A 15,235-nucleotide genomic window follows, 5' to 3' on the forward strand; every position below is an offset into this window, starting at 1 on the left:
ACATAACATTACTGGTATTTATAAAAGTCAGTTCGGTTACGTGGGTTGTTCTTCGATCAACAATACCATATCTTGCTGATCGGAGGTCCTAGTAGTTCAAAGCCCCATTACATCATCTAACACAAACGCCGAGATTTCATCATTTGATATGTTAATAAAATTAAATAAATATATTTTTATAAGAATATTATACAAAATAATTCCGTCTAAATTTATTTATTTATATATTTTTAATAAAGAAGATTTCTATAATTTGTTGTTTTATTTACAGTCCAGAATATAATTTTTGTAACGTGATACTTCCTAGATTTGGAGCCTGCGGCTTCACAAAATTGCCATTTTTGGCTTACAAAGCTTCGTGATTCTAGATTTTTTCGCATTACATTCTCCTATCATTGCTAATATTGCTATTATCTATAGCAATAGAAAAAAATGGTAGGGACACATTAAACACAAATTCCATATTATGATGCTCAGCTCAGCTCAGCTATATTATGCATTACAAATAGTCCTAATAACTATTGCATCGGTCCATTCAAAAGAATAGCATGCCAAACCGTGGCCGCGACTGAGCGATACCAAGTGCGTAGGTTGTTTTGATGAATCCCTCGATCGCAGCGCCATCTGGATTATCGTTGACAGCAGTTCACTCTACAGCTATTATAATCCTAGTTACAAGACATCCTTATGCATAACTTTACTTATGATTGTCATCAGCGCACAGATTATATCGCCAACGCCACAAAATTTAGAGAATATGTATAAACATCGTATTTGTTTACAATCGTTTTAAATTTCGAATCTCACCTAGACTTCATGTAACATCTGTCAAAGTTGTTATTTGTGCCATTGAAGAAGGCTTATGGGACTGACATACTTGTGTATGTATCCCAAAATAAAATTAGTTTTAAAAAAAAGTAGGCTTAAAAAAACTGAACTCATTTTATTTAAACTTATTTATTTGAAATAATTAACTTATCCCCTAAACATGAGAACATAAATTAATGAATATGGAAATTTCTATACAAATCTCAATGGGAATATAAAAAAAATCAAATACTTTTTTAATAATATACATTATAAAATATCTTTGTTCACAAAAATATTATAACGCCTGCCTGCCTTGTTAATTTGAAACATAGAGATCTATTTTCCCATGTCTGTTTTGTAAACAAGGTATTTAAAAAAAAGACATATTGTTGGCACAAAAATGCACAGAAAATAAATATATTTTAAATCATTTATAAAGTTACATTGTTGTTATAATGTATGAAATCTTAGTATTTTAGAAAGTTTTTTCTTATTACTACACTCAAATAGCACTGATCTTTCTGAGTATCTTGGCTATTGAGATGTACATGTGAAAAGCAGAGAATACTCAATCATTGCAGATAAAGCCACCATAAGTAATTAGTGTTGCATTATAATGGACCACAAATAAATAATTATCTTCAGGTAATATCAAGTGGTCAGACAAGAGACTGTGACTTCAGAATATTGGTGCAATACTATAATTGCATAAGAAAATTACATTTAAGCTTAACTAATCTTATAAATAAACAGACTAGTCTGATGTGCTCTGAATGACGATTAATATAAACTCCCGGTCTGGTGCAATCAATATCTCATGCTTTCTACTTCTCGCTCTTAAAAATGTCAGCTCATTTGTGGAATCCTGAAAATTGATGAAAATTGATTTTATCAGCAGTGATTTTTATTTGGAATTTCGGTAACACAATTTTAAATATTAATAAGGATAACATATAATTATAAATCAAGCATTATAATAAAATGTTAAGTTACCATTTCACGGACAACATTTTTAGCTTTTTCTGTAAGTTGACCGATTAGACCCGCATATAGAACTGAAGTTGCGTTATCCAAAGAACTCTTAATTGGAATGCCTGCGAAAAGCATATGTTTTAATGATAAATTAAACAGTATTTAATTAAGTTAGTGAGATTCAGATCAATATTATGACAAGTTACTAAGGTAGTGAATAAATTGATCAAACCTTCGTGGTTTACGATGACGACACCGATTACACTTTTGTGGGCTTGAATTCTTTTGATAGTTTCCTCTACTTCTGTCGCCTGAAACATAAAATGATATATTCACATGTACAGAAAAAAGTTATAGAGATAAGTAATGTTTATACCATTTTTAGATATCGTTTTCAGTAAAGCTAAAGTTATGTTTGCAATTTGAGCGAGGGCGAGACGACAACAACTGTCACTTGCTTGACAGACAGTCTCTTTGGAAAGTGACAGTGTTGCTAGACAGTATTATTTGCGTATTTCAAGTATCTTAAAAGAGAAAACAAAATGTAATATAAACGATTTTCACAAAAAAATAACACATTCAATCAACGGGTAAAAATAGATTAGACAAAAAAAATAGTGTAACCTGAGGTAATTACAAAACTATTCATCACAAAACAATTTAAATATAATTCAAGTGGCAATAAATTGAAAGTTGACGTTTACCATAGATTATAGACAATAACAATAAGCAAATCCGCAGGCGGAACGAGGCTTTGTATATTAATTTTTGTGCCCAATATTCGCTTTTTAGCGATGGCGTTTAGAAGTTCCACTGAACAAAAGCAATAAACCGTATATAAAGTTTTACATTGAATGTAACTTGGGCTAAAATGTATGTAATTTGAGAGACAATGAGCGATAGTGCCCCTGAATGCTCTGAAACACTAGATCCTCGAGTACAGGTAAAATAATCGATAGTATAAATTACTTTAAAGTACTGTGCAAAGAATAGATTATTTTTTATTGTAGGTGGTCATCATGATCAATTGATATAAATACGCGGAAGAAGTTAGTTATGATAAAAATAAACTCTGTATAAGAAAAAAATAACTTGTTATGCAATTGTTTATTTATTTATTTATGGGTATTTTAATTTGTAACGAAATATTTGTTTATAAAACTTTATCTTCTTTGTTTAAAATCGGTGTTAATATAGCAAAGTTTCATATTTTATTAATTTCTTATTGGATTAAAAAAAAAATTACCATTAGCACAAATATTATTAATAATAAAAAAATGCAATATACTATCGCAAATTTCTCTTATATACTAAATACTGTAACATATACATTAATTGTTAGGAATTAAAAGGGTGGGTTGGATATTTGTGTTAATAAAAATAAATACGTAATTTTTTAATTTCTTTAATGCAAAAAAATATTGAGTACATTATATTGAGACAAGACTTTATAAGCACCTTTTCAAATTATTACAAAACTTAAACTAAATTGATTAGAAATAACTGTTGGATTTAAATAAAATAAAAAGGATGTTACTTATTACTTTACAGTCATAAACGGCTTTTCCTTTTCAGATTGAGTTAGAGAGGCTTAATACAGCAACAGATGAGATAAATAGACTCGAAGTTGAGTTAGACGAGGCACGTCTTGCCTTCCGTCGATTGCTTGCAGAAGGCCATCTGCGAATACAGCAACTAACTAAGAAACTTGGCACAAGTGTACACAAAGCACGGCCTTATTATGAAGCTAGATTTAGAGCTAATATTGTAAGTATTAACAATATTCATACATACACTTTATATTAAAATTTTAAATGCGAATGTATATAAATAAAGAGTTTATTTATCTGTCAACTACATTCAAAAGAGACTTTGATGAAATTTTACTATAAAGCAAGCTTAAAAAATTAAGGATTCGTTTTTATATATGTAAAACTTAAGACGGCTCACTCAGGCTGGAACTAGATAATTATATAATGTTATTCTAAATTTAATTATTTCCTTTTCTCAATCTTGTTGTCTATGCTAGTGCACAAAACATTCTATGAACATTGCATATAAAACAGAGGACATGTGACACAATAAAAAAAAATCTGTACAAAATTATATAGCACTCAAAACAATGTCTAAAATGTTATAAAGATATTTAAGAGAATGTACTTGCATATTATCCTTTTTTTCATAGCTTGTATCTAAGCTGTTGAGTCCAATAATAATGAACTTATTAATTATTTGATTTTTTAAAACCATAAACAATAAAAATATACAGAGATAGAGGGAAAGATCACAGATCTTGCCAAGTTCTCTATACTGTAAGCCGTGTGAAACTCCACTTAGTTGGGGTTCATAATACAAGCATTCTTTTTTTAAATTTGAATCATCGTTCTTCAGACCTCACAAGAGCTGCAAGCAGCCAACCTCGCGTATGACAAAGCGAACAGTGCCCATGCCGCGGCTCGTGAAATGGTCTACTTGGCCGAGCAAGGCTTGGCGAGACTCGCGGAAGGCTCAGGTGGCCTCACCCTCGACCCAGCGTGGCAGGAGATGCTCAATCACGCAACGCACCGTGTTAACCAGGTACTAACAAACTACCTTATCTAATATCAAAACGAATAGGCTATTTGACTGGTTTTAAAAATCCATTTTATATTATTTAGTAGAAGTTAAGGAACCCAGTAAAAGTTGTGCTTTTTATTTCTAGTACATATTTGCCGAAAAATATCATATTAAAAATTCCATATTTAAATAGCGCGCAAAAACGCTACCTGTGGACTATATGGTGCTGCAATGGGGTCGGTGACGTCACTTTCCTGTATTTTAATCTGTGGTACATATAGGAAAAGCAAAGTTTACAAGAAAGTGACTTCATCATAAGCCCAGCCAATGGCGCGCTCCTGGCGTTTTGTGTCACATATCAAACGTTTGAAAAAATGCATTTTTATTTATAGATTTTTAAATAAATTAAGTATTATTTTCAATTTTCGTTAGTAAATAACCATTTTTAAACTCATAATATAAACTGATTACAATAATTCACTATTTATTTTTCGCATTGTCAAATAACCTATTGTCTGGAACAGTTGAAACGGTACCAAGATGGGCTTTTACAAAGTTTTAGCACCAAGTATCGAATATAACAGTAATGGCCAGGGCTAGATTATCTAGTATACCGTGTAGCCCATAGCCCCTAGAAAGTGGATTATGATCCATGATCTGGAAACCCCAAGACAGGCCATAAATTAGGAATTATTGTAAAAGTCAAATATTTTTGCCAATTACTATTACTATAAAAAAAGTAATAATTACCAAAAAAATTTACTTACGATATTTTTTTTTATTATTAGTATTGCCCATAGACAAAGTTAATCCGGCCCTGTTCCAAAAATTGTCATTATAAAACCTTACAAGATATTTATTATAAAGGCAGAGTCAGACCGTGCGTGCGCCACGGTGACGCAGCGGTCTAAAGCCGCGACACACAGGGCGGCCGCTACGCTAGTGCAGCAGCTGCAGAATGGCTTAAAACGACACATAGCCAAGTCACGGTAAGGATACTGATACACGTAGCGTATTTAGTCTCTAATGCTAGTTTGATTCTTATTAAACAGAATAAAATACAGCTTAAGCCATTTAAAAAAAAAAATTAATATTAATTCGAAGTTACACAATACGAGCATGTAATTATAATATTCACATGCATGAATATTGCTATTTAAAATAACAAAAAAGAAATTAAAGTCTGTGAAAATAAATAGATAGCATTCGTTGTAGAAATGTTCCAACACACGGAACCACTAACGACACCCAACTATAATTGCTTTTTTCTTTATTTATTGTGACCAATACTTATGATATGTAACAAGTTTCGCCACTATAAAAAAGATTTTGAAAATTTTACTAATAAATAAAATATTACTTTTTCAAGTTCTTTTATTAGATTGGAATATTTCTGCAAATTCCAGTCGAATTGTAAGCTATTATTTTTTCGAACATAAAATTTAAATTCGCATGTCACAGCACATATAATTTGTAGCTCGAGAAATGACAAAGAAGCTAAAATAATAATGCATCTATATTGAATTGATATTTATAGTACGACACAAATTAGATGTAGCATCGGCAATTTCGTTAAATCGATCACATCCGAATTAAGTACGCTATCCCAAATTATCAATATTTATTTCTTATTTGAATACGACCTTCATCGTAATAACTTGTAATATCATATGATCTAATATATTCGTCAATTTGACGCGTCGATTTACATGCACTTGCTTTCTCGGGTTGAACTGACGCGAGAATCTATAGCGACGAATAGCGTCGAATGGCGCGATAGGGAGCTGTTTCAATTGGTTGTGTAAATCGGTAGTAATCGGTTTTATTTAATTTGCCGATGCTACATCTAAGTTGTGTCGTACTCTTAAGTCTCGCTTCATCAGTAGTATAGATTAGAGCACTAATACTCATTCTAAGCCGATCTATTTCTTTGCTTGTTTAGTTTGCACATTTCTCTTTCAGGCACGCGGCGACATCGCTTCCAGTTTGGTATATTCTTTACACATTTATTTTGCATATAAGCACATTTCACCTTAATTTGCTTGTGATTAGATGATTGCATGAATTTGAAAATTTCATATTTTTAAATTTAAATGAAAATAAAAAGTAATTTATTTAAGATTTATTGATGATTGTGTATAAATAGTTGATTCTCTAATATTTTGGCCAATCAGAGCATCAATAGATGTGAATGGCGTATAACAACAACAGCCTGTAAATTCCCACTGCTGGGTGGGACACCAGAATTGTTAAATTTTAGGTCAGAGTATACGCCATTGTTCCAAACCTTCTCCTCAAAGGGAGAGGAGGCCTTTAGCCCAGCAGTGGGAATTTACAGGCTGTTGTTGTTTTCGAATGTTGTTACTCCAAATAATAATGTTTCTTCCATTTTACTGCATCAGTATTATATACTACGTAAATAAGTATCTTACAATTATCGACAATTTTATTAATCTATATGTTATCTATAGTATATTCCAAGTAGATAATGAAACGTTTTATTTCAAGGTCAGAGCTGTTTGTTTGGGGTTTCTCCTATTGGAATTTACTATATACCCTTTGTCCCATTAATTACTAACTCTTTCAGACCGTACTTCGAAGAGAAAGCTCGTATAAACGCAGCGCTGGAAGCTCAGAAAGCGAGGATCCAGACATTGGAGGAGCAAGTCGCTGAAGCGAAGCAGAAGTATTCAACAGCTCTCAGAAACTTGGAGAGAATATCTGATGAGATACACCGACATCGGTCTAGAAGACAGTCGGCTAAGAATGGTATGACTTTTGGATTAGTTAGTTATAAGTGATCCTGTATAGTTTGGGGTGAGTGATGTCATGATGCTTGAGAGATGGATTGGGTATTGCTGCTTACTTAGTGCAGGCAAGCACCACTGAATATTCATGTGCTTAATTTATGTTTGTAATTCATCTCGTGCTCAGCGGTGAAGGAAAAGATTGTGAGGAAACCTCCATGTGACAAATTTCATAGAAATTCTGCCACATGTGCATTCCACCAACCCGCATTGGAACAGCGTGGTGGAATATGTTCCAAACCTTCTCCTCAAAGGGAGAGGAGGCCTTTAGCCCAGCAGTGGGAATTTACAGACTGTTGTTGCTGTTGTTGTAGTAGGTATTCTGGTTTGTTGGGGAGCACCAGGCGTTTTAAGCTTTGCCAGTACGAAACCCATATATCCCCATTAATGTAAGGAAAACGCGTAGGTTTGTCCAGCGAGTAACATCCGGAAAAACATCGGCATCGGCAAACATCGCCAATAATAATATCGTAATTAACTGAATCGTTTTGAATCGAATTTGTTAGAATGCGTGCATCTTAACCGATGATTGCGGGTTCAAATCATACACCGCTGATTCATGTGCTTAATTTGTGTTTATAATTCATCTCGTGCTCAGCGGTGAAGGAAAACATCGCGAGGAAACCTGCATGTGACAAATTTCATAGAAATGATGCCACATGTGTATTCCACCAACCCGCATTGGAACAGCAAACTTCTCCTCAAAAGGAGAGGCGGCCTTTAGCCCAGCAGTGGGAATTTACAGGCTGTTGTTGTTGTTGTAACTGAATCGATTGTCAAACATTTTAGGTCCCAAAAGACTGTAATTTTAACTTTATATTATAGACTAATAATTGCCGTTTCTAAGATCAGCACCTTCACAAGTAAAATGACGATTCGAAATGCTTGAGGCTTACTATAAAGAATATCTTGATTGCTGATAAAATGCCTTCTCTCTTCGTGGCATTAATGGATACATATGTATCAGAATTACCTTAATCTAATGGTTTCCATACGACATTTTCCGTTCGAGCACGAATTATTTATGATGACAAACCTAACTCTCGAAAACTGACACCTTCCCTGGGTTTAGTAATCTATGTTAAGATTCTAGTACATTTTGTTCCTCTCCTTACTTTCCGTACTTGGTGGTAGGGCTTTGTGCAAGCCCGTCTGGGTAGGTACCACCCACTCATCATTTATTCTACCGCCAAATAACAGTACTCAGTATTGTTGTGTTCCGGTTTGAAGGGTGAGTGAGCCAGTGTAACTACAGGCACAAGGGACATAACATCTTAGTTCCCAAGGTTGGTAGCACATTGACGATGTAAGGAATATTTAATATTTCTTACAGCGTCATTGTCGATTCGAAGTGATGGCGACCACTTACTATCAGGTGGCCCATATGCTCGTCCGCCAACCTATAGCATAAAACAAAAACAAAAGCTCCTTCTGAAAAAAAAAATCAGATTGCTGATGATGCTCATATAAACAGGCAGAACGTCTGTGAAAAATTTTATTGTAAATAAAAAAAGTTATGCAATATTTTTTTCCTATTATCGGTGTCGATATTCAACCGAGTTTTAGACATTCGTGTCCGTATTCCAGACATCGACTCGACGATAACGGACACGGCGAGCGAGTCGAACGCCAGCGAGACGCTGGAGGAGCTGTGCGCGCACAACAACGACGAGCACGTGCGCGAGTGGCTGCGCCGCGCCGACCGCAGCGACCCCGACACCTGGACCGAGATCGACCTCGACTACTCCAGCCCCGAGGAGGTCGGACCATCTCACCTCCATAACCAACACCAGTTGTCTATTGCCGGCTGTTAAGTGTCAAGTGTCGACTACTCTAGCCCACTACTCTAGTTCCGAGGAGGTCTGCTGTCTCACCTCATAGCTAACGCTACTTGTCTATTGCTGGCTGTTAAGTGTCAAGTGTCGACTACTCTAGCCCACTACTCTAGTTCCGAGGAGGTCTGCTGTCTCACCTCATAGCTAACGCTACTTGTCTATTGCTGGCTGTTAAGTGTCAAGTGTCGACTACTCTAGCCCACTACTCTAGTTCCGAGGAGGTCTGCTGTCTCACCTCATAGCCAACTACTTGTCTATTGCTGGCTGTTAAGTGTCAAGTGTCGACTACTCTAGCCCACTACTCTAGTTCCGAGGAGGTCTGCTGTCTCACCTCATAGCTAACGCTACTTGTCTATTGCTGGCTGTTAAGTGTCAAGTGTCGACTACTCTAGCCCACTACTCTAGTTCCGAGGAGGTCTGCTGTCTCACCTCATAGCTAACGCTACTTGTCTATTGCTGGCTGTTAAGTGTCAAGTGTCGACTACTCTAGCCCACTACTCTAGTTCCGAGGAGGTCTGCTGTCTCACCTCATAGCCAACTACTTGTCTATTGCTGGCTGTTAAGTGTCAAGTGTCGACTACTCTAGCCCACTACTCTAGTTCCGAGGAGGTCTGCTGTCTCACCTCATAGCCAACTACTTGTCTATTGCTGGCTGTTAAGTGTCAAGTGTCGACTACTCTAGCCCACTACTCTAGTTCCGAGGAGGTCTGCTGTCTCACCTCATAGCCAACTACTTGTCTATTGCTGGCTGTTAAGTGTCAAGTGTCGACTACTCTAGCCCACTACTCTAGTTCCGAGGAGGTCTGCTGTCTCACCTCATAGCCAACTACTTGTCTATTGCTGGCTGTTAAGTGTCAAGTGTCGACTACTCTAGCCCACTACTCTAGTTCCGAGGAGGTCTGCTGTCTCACCTCATAGCCAACTACTTGTCTATTGCTGGCTGTTAAGTGTCAAGTGTCGACTACTCTAGCCCACTACTCTAGTTCCGAGGAGGTCTGCTGTCTCACCTCATAGCCAACTACTTGTCTATTGCTGGCTGTTAAGTGTCAAGTGTCGACTACTCTAGCCCACTACTCTAGTTCCGAGGAGGTCTGCTGTCTCACCTCATAGCCAACTACTTGTCTATTGCTGGCTGTTAAGTGTCAAGTGTCGACTACTCTAGCCCACTACTCTAGTTCCGAGGAGGTCTGCTGTCTCACCTCATAGCCAACTACTTGTCTATTGCCGGCTGTTAGTGTCAAGTGTCGACTACTCTAGCCCACTACTCTAGTTCCGAGGAGGTCTGCTGTCTCACCTCATAGCCAACTACTTGTCTATTGCTGGCTGTTAAGGGTCAAGTGTCGACTACTCTAGCCCACTACTCTAGTTCCGAGGAGGTCTGCTGTCTCACCTCATAGCTAACGCTACTTGTCTATTGCTGGCTGTTAAGTGTCAAGTGTCGACTACTCTAGCCCACTACTCTAGTTCCGAGGAGGTCTGCTGTCTCACCTCATAGCCAACTACTTGTCTATTGCTGGCTTTTTAGTGTCAAGTGTCGACTACTCTAGCCCACTACTCTAGTTCCGAGGAGGTCTGCTGTCTCACCTCATAGCCAACTACTTGTCTATTGCCGGCTGTTAGTGTCAAGTGTCGACTACTCTAGCCCACTACTCTAGTTCCGAGGAGGTCTGCTGTCTCACCTCATAGCCAACTACTTGTCTATTGCTGGCTGTTAAGTGTCAAGTGTCGACTACTCTAGCCCACTACTCTAGTTCCGAGGAGGTCTGCTGTCTCACCTCATAGCCAACTACTTGTCTATTGCTGGCTGTTAAGTGTCAAGTGTCGACTACTCTAGCCCACTACTCTAGTTCCGAGGAGGTCTGCTGTCTCACCTCATAGCCAACTACTTGTCTATTGCTGGCTGTTAAGTGTCAAGTGTCGACTACTCTAGCCCACTACTCTAGTTCCGAGGAGGTCTGCTGTCTCACCTCATAGCCAACTACTTGTCTATTGCTGGCTGTTAAGTGTCAAGTGTCGACTACTCTAGCCCACTACTCTAGTTCCGAGGAGGTCTGCTGTCTCACCTCATAGCCAACTACTTGTCTATTGCCGGCTGTTAGTGTCAAGTGTCGACTACTCTAGCCCACTACTCTAGTTCCGAGGAGGTCTGCTGTCTCACCTCATAGCCAACTACTTGTCTATTGCTGGCTGTTAAGTGTCAAGTGTCGACTACTCTAGCCCACTACTCTAGTTCCGAGGAGGTCTGCTGTCTCACCTCATAGCCAACTACTTGTCTATTGCTGGCTGTTAAGTGTCAAGTGTCGACTACTCTAGCCCACTACTCTAGTTCCGAGGAGGTCTGCTGTCTCACCTCATAGCTAACGCTACTTGTCTATTGCTGGCTGTTAAGTGTCAAGTGTCGACTACTCTAGCCCACTACTCTAGTTCCGAGGAGGTCTGCTGTCTCACCTCATAGCTAACGCTACTTGTCTATTGCTGGCTGTTAAGTGTCAAGTGTCGACTACTCTAGCCCACTACTCTAGTTCCGAGGAGGTCTGCTGTCTCACCTCATAGCCAACTACTTGTCTATTGCTGGCTGTTAAGTGTCAAGTGTCGACTACTCTAGCCCACTACTCTAGTTCCGAGGAGGTCTGCTGTCTCACCTCATAGCCAACTACTTGTCTATTGCCGGCTGTTAGTGTCAAGTGTCGACTACTCTAGCCCACTACTCTAGTTCCGAGGAGGTCTGCTGTCTCACCTCATAGCCAACTACTTGTCTATTGCTGGCTGTTAAGTGTCAAGTGTCGACTACTCTAGCCCACTACTCTAGTTCCGAGGAGGTCTGCTGTCTCACCTCATAGCCAACTACTTGTCTATTGCTGGCTGTTAAGTGTCAAGTGTCGACTACTCTAGCCCACTACTCTAGTTCCGAGGAGGTCTGCTGTCTCACCTCATAGCCAACTACTTGTCTATTGCCGGCTGTTAGTGTCAAGTGTCGACTACTCTAGCCCACTACTCTAGTTCCGAGGAGGTCTGCTGTCTCACCTCATAGCCAACTACTTGTCTATTGCCGGCTGTTAGTGTCAAGTGTCGACTACTCCAGCCCCAAGGAGGTCTGCCGTCTCACCTCCATAGCTAACACTAGTTGTCTATTGATGGCTGTTAAGTGTCAAGTGTCAAGCCAAAAATTGGCCTATGTCCTTTTGTGGAGTTCAAGTTAGCTTCACACCAAATTGATGAAATTTGAGCTATTAGTTTGGTCGGGAAATAGTGACAGACAAACAGTTACTTTCACATTTATAACATTAGTATAGATAGTTAATTTGCTTAGGATTGACATATGATGATACATTTAACATAAGGCTTGAAGGATGGGGGGCTTGTTTACTTTGTATATTTATGATGACTCAAGTATCATAGGATATTGATATATACATATATATGTCGAAGCATGAAAAAGTTTAATTATCGTGTATGTTGGCGACGTCAGTATGACGTAGAACATATGATAGCCGAAAAGTGATATTTCAGGGAACATCGAAAGAAAGATATTACGAACATGAACGACTAGTCTTATATTTCTGATAACGAGCATATTTTTAACCCTTCGTTAACAGATATAATATCAACCATAATCCTATGACTCTCGAGTCATAATCATCATAATATATCATCATAATATATATACATGCTGATGTGGCTTGCACTCCTCATCCTATGACTCTCGAGTCATCATAATGTGGCTTGCACTCCTCATCCTATGACTCTCGAGTCGTCATAATGTGGCCTGCACTTCTCCGCAGATAAGCTTCGAGAAGTGCTCGCTGCGGGCGCGCGACGACAAGTCCCCGCCCAGCCCGGCGTCGTGCCGCGCGTCGGCCGCGTCGCCGCGCCGCATCATCCCGCGCCGGGACGCCCGCGACGCCGCCCGCGACGCCGCCCTGCGCGCGCACCTGCAGCGCGGCCGCCGGCCCAGCCTCGACGCGCTGCTGCACGACACCGGCGAGAAGGTCAAGGAGATGTTCCAGGGTCAGTTATACCTTCAAGACTCTTGTGTTTTCTTTGTGTCTAAAATCAGTGATTGTAGTTTGTAGTGTAGGTCAGTTACGCCTTCAAGACTCTTGTGTTTTGTTTGTGTCTAAAATCACTGATTTTAGTTTGTAGTGTGTAATGGATTTTATTTTTTTTTACAAATATGAGATACATCTTGGTAATAAGTTTTGGGCTCATAACAGGGATTTCAGTTCACAAACTTTATCCATAGAATCCCCAAAGTCCCGGGTTCAAATCCCAGGTCGAGCCGATAAAAATGATTAAGTTTTTCGATTAAACAATACTCAGTAATGTGTAATGAATTTTATTTTTTTACAAATATGTATGAGTTAAACCTTAATAATAAGTGTTGGGCTCAAAAACAGGTATTTCAGTTCACAAACTTTATCCAAAGAATCCCAGTCCTGGGTTCAAAGCCCAGGTTGAGTTTAAAAATACCCAGTAACAGCCCGAAGTCTGGAAGTTGAAAGTGTGCACACTCCCGTTGATCTGCCGTTCCATTGCATATTGAGAGTGTGACACACGTTAGCGCGTACACCCGCGTCATATAATACTCCCCGCGTCACGCGTGGCGGAGACTCTGCCCTCGTGGCCCGCGAGTGATCCGTGCGTAACCCGCTCGGCAGGGCTGTCGCTGTTCGGCGAGCGGCGCGGCTCGGGCTCGGCCCCGCGCAGTCCGCGCTCGCGGCGCTCGCCGGCGCCCGACGCCGCGTCGTCGGCCTCCGACGAGCGCTACTCGGACTCCGACAGCCTGGCCAGGTGCGCCGAAGCCCCCCTTAAACCACGCCCACTTACTCTTTCGTCTACCATACCACAATTTGCCTTAAACACTGATATTAATACCTGGCTACCCTCAAAATTTATATTTGTGTTGTAATATATCATCATAGCTATGCAAGAAAGTATAATTGCCAAGTTAATATGAGAGGCGAGATGGCCCAGTGGTTAGAACGCGTGCGTATTTACCAATGATTGCGGGTTCAAACCCAGGCAAGTACCACTAAATATTCAGGTGCTTAATTTATATTTACAATTCATCTGGTGCTCGGCGGTGAAGGAAAACATTGTGAAGAAAAATATGTCAAATTTCATAGAAATTCTGCCATATTTGAATTCCACCCGCGATGGAACAGCGTGGTGGAATATGTTCCATAACCTTCTTCTCAAAGGGAAAGAAAGCCTTAGCCCAGTTGTGGGAAATTTACAGGCTGTTGTTGTTTGTTGTAAGTTAATATGATCATTTGTCTAGCACAACACTGCTTTGCATGCTTTTACTAAGTTGGTATACGCTACCATAAGGTACATAAGTCTCCACCCCACGGTCCAACTGACGTCCGGTGCTCTGTTCCAGCGTGGAGATGCTGACGGATGACCAGATCGCATCCCTGATGCTGGACGCGCAGTTGGAAGCTGTGTGCGAGCGGTTGGCCGGCGTGTCGCGCTCGCCGCACTCGCCCGAGGCTCGATTTTGAACCTCACCGCCTTGTAATAAGGTATCATTTGCAACGTCACAAACACCGTGTAGTAATTGATGCAATTGTTCGAAGGAAAATGTTATATAACCTCTTTAGTATGTATATTGTGTACGTCTACTGGAATTTTAACCCTATTTAGTTAAGAATAAAGTTCAATTTGCAATGTTATAAATTTGACGTTTAAATGTATTTGTACATTTATTATAATATATACGGGATTTTGAACCTTATAGTTGTGGAATAATGTTCAATTTGTGTTGATTTAAAATGTGGTAGAATGTGTATAGTTGTCTGAATCAAAATATTTGAAAATTGATGATACTATAAGTTGTGGAAATTGATCCGGGAAAATTTTTAGAAACTTTTTTTAAACGACTTTATACCTTATTGTTTAAGTGATAAGATAGCGATTGCCTTGCATTGTTACGTCAAAAACGCGTTTGCTTGCAAACGAATTAGCCTTATTGATCGATATTAAAAATATAATGAAGGAATTAAGCGCGTCCAAAATGTCTATAACAAAATCATCATTGTTGATAGAAATAACATTACTTCCAAAGCATATCAAATATTCCCTACTAAATATAACACTGGAACACTATATAATAATAGTATTATGAACACATCTTGTTTGAGCTGAATCAGTGGCGGATTTACCAATAGGCTAAGTAGACTGGAGCCTAGGGCGGCAGATTTAGAGGGGCGGCAAATTGAGCCCAAATTTGTTGTTATCTTACAGTAATTAAAA

General features: G+C 39.0%; 2 protein-coding genes across 2 annotated transcripts; one reads left to right on the forward strand and one right to left on the reverse strand.

The window, feature by feature from the left end:
• Positions 1-941: 941 nt before the first annotated feature.
• LOC124540030 (dynein light chain roadblock-type 2-like) lies at positions 942-2,259 on the reverse strand. Its single transcript, XM_047117429.1, has 4 exons — positions 2,159-2,259; positions 2,015-2,093; positions 1,804-1,904; positions 942-1,675 (listed from the first exon to the last, which is right to left on the reverse strand). Exons 1-4 carry the CDS (start codon positions 2,159-2,161, stop codon positions 1,565-1,567), a joined length of 294 nt encoding a protein of 97 aa, XP_046973385.1. The 5' UTR covers positions 2,162-2,259; the 3' UTR covers positions 942-1,564.
• A 253-nt stretch (positions 2,260-2,512) lies between these two features.
• Positions 2,513-14,974, forward strand: LOC124540330 (SH3 domain-binding protein 5-like). Its single transcript, XM_047117821.1, has 9 exons — positions 2,513-2,725; positions 3,358-3,549; positions 4,174-4,359; positions 5,206-5,327; positions 6,926-7,107; positions 8,733-8,905; positions 12,763-12,988; positions 13,639-13,771; positions 14,364-14,974. The coding sequence occupies exons 1-9, from the start codon at positions 2,675-2,677 to the stop codon at positions 14,482-14,484; spliced, it is 1,386 nt and encodes a 461-aa protein (XP_046973777.1). The 5' UTR covers positions 2,513-2,674; the 3' UTR covers positions 14,485-14,974.
• Positions 14,975-15,235: the final 261 nt, after the last annotated feature.

This window comes from Vanessa cardui, chromosome 24, assembly GCF_905220365.1.
Source record: "Vanessa cardui chromosome 24, ilVanCard2.1, whole genome shotgun sequence".
NCBI lineage: Eukaryota > Metazoa > Arthropoda > Insecta > Lepidoptera > Nymphalidae > Vanessa > Vanessa cardui.

What these genes read in the sequence shown, in the direction of transcription:
- LOC124540330 (XM_047117821.1), top strand. Translation starts at nt 2,675, where the DNA reads ATGAGCGATAGTGCCCCTGAATGCTCTGAAACACTAGATCCTCGAGTA. An exon ending in CTAGATTTAGAGCTAATATT is followed by an intron (nt 3,550 to 4,173) that starts GTAAGTATTAAC and finishes ATCGTTCTTCAG; the next exon opens with ACCTCACAAGAGCTGCAAGC. An exon ending in AAGACAGTCGGCTAAGAATG is followed by an intron (nt 7,108 to 8,732) that starts GTATGACTTTTG and finishes TCCGTATTCCAG; the next exon opens with ACATCGACTCGACGATAACG.
- LOC124540030 (XM_047117429.1), bottom strand. An exon ending in CGTCATCGTAAACCACGAAG is followed by an intron (nt 1,905 to 2,014) that starts GTTTGATCAATT and finishes TGCTTTTCGCAG; the next exon opens with GCATTCCAATTAAGAGTTCT. An exon ending in AAAATGTTGTCCGTGAAATG is followed by an intron (nt 1,676 to 1,803) that starts GTAACTTAACAT and finishes ATCAATTTTCAG; the next exon opens with GATTCCACAAATGAGCTGAC.